General features: G+C 38.5%; 1 protein-coding gene across 1 annotated transcript in view; it reads left to right on the top strand.

Moving 5' to 3' along the window:
- The window catches only part of RAB10 (RAB10, member RAS oncogene family), a 108965-nt gene that overhangs the window by 77465 nt on the left and 25982 nt on the right, over positions 1–5518 (top strand). Inside the window, exon 3 of the mRNA XM_011950369.1 lies at positions 4553–4691. Coding sequence (XP_011805759.1) covers positions 4553–4691 — 139 coding nt within the window. The remainder of the gene's footprint in view (positions 1–4552; positions 4692–5518) is intronic.

Here is a 5518-nt window from a genome sequence, read left to right as displayed (position 1 = left end):
ATTCTCCTGCCTCAGCCTCCCGAGTAGCTGGGACTACAGGTGCCCGCCACCACGCCCGGCTAATTTTTTGTATTTTTAGTAGAGACAGGGTTTCACTGTTAGCCAGGATGGTCTCAATCTCCTGATCTCGTGATTCACCCGCCTCGGCCTCCCAAAGTGCTGGGATTACAGGCATGAGCCATCGCGCCCAGCTGTTTTGGGGTAATTTTTATATATGGTTTGGGTAGAGGTCCAACTTCCTTCTTTTGCATGGATATATTCAGTTGTTCCAGCACCATTTGTTGGAAAGCCTGTTGTTTTCTCAATGAAGATATTAGAAGTTGTAAGCAGAATAATGTGATGAAACATACGTTTAAAGAAGATCACTCTGGCTGGTGTGTGGAGAACGGCAGTTCATCCTCTCTGAATCTTAGAATGCCAACAAAAGGTACTGTGAACAAGCAGCCAGTGACTTAGAATGAAGACCAGAAACTTATCCAAAGAGTCATGAGAATAAAGTGTTACAACAAGAGAATGCAGTTGGCTGGACACAGTGGCTCACACCTGTAATCCCAGTGCTTTGGGAGGCCGAGGCAGGAGGATCACCTGAGGTCAGGAGTTTGAAACCAACCTGGCTAACATGGTGAAACCCCATCTCTACTAAAAATATTAAAATTAGCTGGGCATGGTGTAATCCCAGCTACTTGGGAGGCTGAGGCAGGAGAATCACTTGAACCCAGGAGGCGGAGGATGCAGTATGCTGAGATCGTGCCACTGCCCTCTGTGAGACTCTGCCTTGGGAAAAAAAAAAAGAGAAAAGAGAATGCAGTCAACTGTGTAGAATCCTGCTTAGTGATTAAGATGCAGTCATACAGTGCATAATGGTATTTTAGTCGATGACTGCATACACAGTGGTTGTCCTATCAATATTATAATACCACATTTTTACTGTACCTCTTCTGTGTTTAGCCATATTTAGATACACAAATACTTAACTGTGTTACAGTTGTCTACTCTATTCAGTATAGGCACATACTCTACAGGTTTGTAGCCTGGGAGCAGTACTATATAGTGCAGGTATGTTGTAGGCTATATTCATTTAGGGTTGTATAAGTACATTCTATGATGTGTGCACAATGATGACATAGTCTAATGATGGAATTCTCAGAATGTATCCCTGTCATTAAGAGGTCGATGATATATAAAAAGGAAATAGCTATTGGATTTGGCATCCAGGTTATTAGAGACCTTCTGAAAAGGAGTTTTGGTACAGTAATCAGTAATAGCTATCCTATTAGAATCAGTTAAGGACCGAAAGTGGGAAAACAGCAACTAGAGAAAACTCTTTAAAGAAATTTGCTGGGAAAATTTTTATGTAAATATAGACAAGCTTATCCTAGTATTTATATGGGAAGGCTAGGATAGCTAAAACCGTTTTTGACAAAGTAAAATAAGTGGGAAGAATCAATCTACCTGGTTTTAAAACTATGTAGCCACAGTAATCCAAGATAGTATGGTAATGGAGGAGGCCTAGACACGTAGGAGATAGCAACAGAATAAAGAACCCAGACACAGATTGAACTATGGTGTGGCCTGCAGATTTTTGACAAAGGTACAAAAGCAATTCAATGGAGGAAGGCTATTACTTCGACATTTCCAGCAAACGGTGCTAGAGCAATAGGACATTCATGAAAATGTCCTATTTGAAATTAACTCAAAATGTGCTATTGGTTTAATAAAACCATAAGGTGGCCAGGCACAGTGGCTCATGCCTGTAATCTCAGCACTTTGGGAGGCCGAGGAGGGCTGATCACTTGAGGTCTCAGCTATTTCAGAGGCTGAGGTAGGAGAATCTCTCGAACCTGGGAGGTGGAGGTTGCAGTGAGCTGAGATCATGCCACTACACTCCAGCCTGGGCGACAGAGCGACCCTGTTTCAACAAAAAACAAGACTAGGTGAAGAATTCTTAGACATAACACTAAACACATGATCTGTAAAAGAAAAAAAATCAGTAAATTAATTAGACTTTCAGAAAATTAAAAGCTTCCTTTCTACAAGATACCCTGTCAAGGGACTGAAAAGACTAGCTACAGACTTGGAGAAAATATTTACAAGCCAATGTATCTGACAAAGGACTTCTGTCTAAAAAGAACTTTCAAAAGTCAACAGTAAAAAGACAAAAAACTGACAATCCAGGCCAGGCGCAATGGCTCACTCCTGTAATCTCAGCACTTTGGGAGGCCGAGGAGGGCTGATCACCTGAGGTCAGAAGTTCGACATGAGCCTGGCCAACATGGTGAAACCCCATCCCTACTAAAAATATAACAAGTGGCTGCGTGTGGTGGTGGGTGCCTGTAATCCCAGCTGAAGCAGGAGAATCACTTGAACCCAGGAGGCAGAGGTTGGAGTGAGCCAAGACTGCACCATTGCAGCCTGGGCAGCAAGATCAACAACTCCATCTCAAAAAAAAAAAAAAAAAAACCCAAAACCAAAAAACTAACAATCCAATTAGACAGTGGACCAAAAAAAAAACCAGACATTTCACCGAACAGCATGTGTTAACGGCAAATAAACACATGAAAAAATGTTCACCATCTTAGCCACAGGGAAACACAAATTAATGTGATGATGAAATAATGCTATATGCCCTCTTAGAACTACAGAAATAAAAAATAGTGACAGCATCAAATGCTGGTGAGGATACAGAGAAACTGGATCTTTTATATGTTGCTAGTGCAAATGTCAAGTGATAGAGCCACTCTGGAAAAAGTTGGCCAGTTTCTTACACACTTACCATATTACCCATAAATAACATTCCTGGGCATTTATTTCAAAGAAATGAAAAGTTATGTCCACATAGAAACCTATAAATGAATATTTTTAGAACTTTGTTATAGCCAAAAACTGGAAACAACCCTGAATGTCCTTCCATGGGTGAATGATTAAACAAATTGTGGTACATACATTCCATAGAATGCTACTCAGCAATGGAATGGGACAGACCAGGATTACGTGCAAAAACTTGGAGAGGACCTCAAGAGCATTATGGTGAAAGAAGTGTCAAATGCCAATTTCAAAAGGTAGCATACTACATAATTCCACTTATGTAACATTCTGGAAATGAAAAAAATATAAACATAGAAAACAGATTATTGATCAGAGTTTAGGGACTATGGAGAGTAAAGAGGTGATGTAATAGTTTTTTATCTTGTTTGTTGTGGTAGTTACACAAATCTGTACATGTAGAGAACTATATATACACACACAAATAAGTGCATGTAAAAAAAAAACTGAAATATTAATAAGGTCTGTAGATTGTATCCAGTGTCTCTTTTCTGGTTTTGCTATTATGCTGCAGTTATATAAGATGTTATCATTAGGAAAAGCTGGGTGAAAGGCACCCAGGACCTCTCTGCACAGTTTTGCAACTTCCTGTAAGGCTATAATTATTTCAAAATAAAAGTTTTAAAAATATTAACTCAAAAGAGGAACAGGGGTAGTTGGAGAGATGTAAGGTTGAGATTGGAGTTTTTTGCTTTATTTTATTTATTTATTTATTTTTTGAGACAGAGTCTCACTCTGTCACCCAAGCTGGAGTACAGTGGCACCGTCTCGGCTCACTGCAACTTGCATCTCCCGGGTTCAAGCAGTTCTCTTACCTCAGCCTCCCGAGTAGGTGGGATTACAGCCACCATGCCTGGCTAATTTTTGTATTTTTAGTACAGATGGAGTTTCACCTTGTTGGCCAGGCTGTTCTTGAACTCCTGACCTTAAGTGATCTGCCCGCCTCAGCCTCCCAAAGTGCTGGGATTACAAGCCTGAGCCACTGCGCCTGACCTTATTTTTGCTTTTTTAAAAAAAGATACTAAAACATGTTCGTACGCTGATGAGATGATCCATAAAAGAGCAAAATAATGATACAAATGAGAGGGCATAGTTACAGGAGCAAAATATATCTTACACCTTTGGCTTTAAGCATTACATAATGGAAAATACTACTATTTACATTTCTATCTTATTTATAAGTGAGGTTATCTTTACAACTTTTGGTTAATGATTTCTAAATGTAAATGTGACTATGCTATGGTATAGTTCTCTAATGTTCTAAAAATCCTAACTGGTTTTGTGTTACATTATGGAACTAAATTATTAAACAAAATGAAAAGAGTTTTTCTGGTGTTCGCTAGTGCTTATTCCTTGAGTTTTACATTATGGAACTAAATTATTAAACAAAATGAAAAGAGTTTTTCTGGTGTTCGCTAGTGCTTATTCCTTGAGTTTTATGTGTCAGTAACAACAGATCAATAATCTGTTTTCTATGTTTATATTTTTTTCATTTCCAGAATGTTACATAAGTGGAATTATGTAGTATGCTAAAACCTTGAGTTTTATGTGTCACTTCCTACTGTTTTGCCTTTTAGATTTTCATCCAGTATGAGTAGGTTATTAATTCCCTTCAACTAAAAAGTTTTTATATATACTTAGGAAAAACTATTTTATTCTTGTTTTGTCCTTTATGTGAAACGTAGTAATATCAAAATGCTTAATAGAAATTGTTGGCTGTTTATTTCAGGGATACAGCAGGCCAGGAGCGATTTCACACCATCACAACCTCCTACTACAGAGGCGCAATGGGTATCATGCTAGTATATGACATCACCAATGGTAAAAGTTTTGAAAACATCAGCAAATGGCTTAGAAACATAGATGAGGTAAGACCTAGAAATTGTATAAACCCTTCATGAACACACATTTGTGTGCTTGGTTAGGAAGAATAAATATTCCAGTTGATCTTCAAGATACAATGTACTGTTGAAGTAATTATTACTGAAGTATTTCTATTTTCTAAAAGTTAATGTTGGCCGGACATGGTGGCTTCATGCCTGTAATCCCAGCACTTTGGGAGGCTGAGGCGGGAGGATCACCTGAAGTCAGGAGCTCAAGACCAGCCTGGCCAACATAGTAAAACCCTGTCACTACTAAAAATTACAAAAATTAGCGGAGCATGGTGGTGCGTGCCTGTCGTCCCAGCTACTCGAGAAGCCAAGGCAGGAGAATCTCTTGAACCCGGGAGGTAGACGTTACAGTGAACCAAGATCACGCCACTGCACTCCAGCCTGGGCAACAGAGCGAGACTCCATCTCAAAAAAATAGAAAGAAGAAGTTAATGTTGTTATTTGCCTACGTTTTTCTTAAGCTTTTGGGCAGTCTATCTAGAGCCCCATTCAAGACAATTAGTAAATGACTCCAAAACTCTATATAGCCATCTTATAAAATGACCCCAAATAGAAGCTACCAGTGGTTTTACAATGACTTTCTGGAAATGAATTTTTTCTTAATAAATTTTTATTGAATGAATGAAATATGCAGTAGTAATTTTTAAAAACTTTATTCTTCATGTTACAGAAATATAATATTGCTTCTAGGCATTTTGAAATATATGGAATGCTAATACAGTAAAAACCTAAGAAAATAGTTGCATTGCATGTGAAAATGTTGGGTTTTTTCTGTGCTTTGGGTTTTTTTTTTTTTTTTTTTT

The sequence above is a fragment of the Colobus angolensis genome, unplaced genomic scaffold (genome assembly GCF_000951035.1).
Source record: "Colobus angolensis palliatus isolate OR3802 unplaced genomic scaffold, Cang.pa_1.0 Scaffold109, whole genome shotgun sequence".
NCBI lineage: Eukaryota > Metazoa > Chordata > Mammalia > Primates > Cercopithecidae > Colobus > Colobus angolensis.
This window is presented reverse-complemented; position numbering and strand designations above follow the sequence as displayed.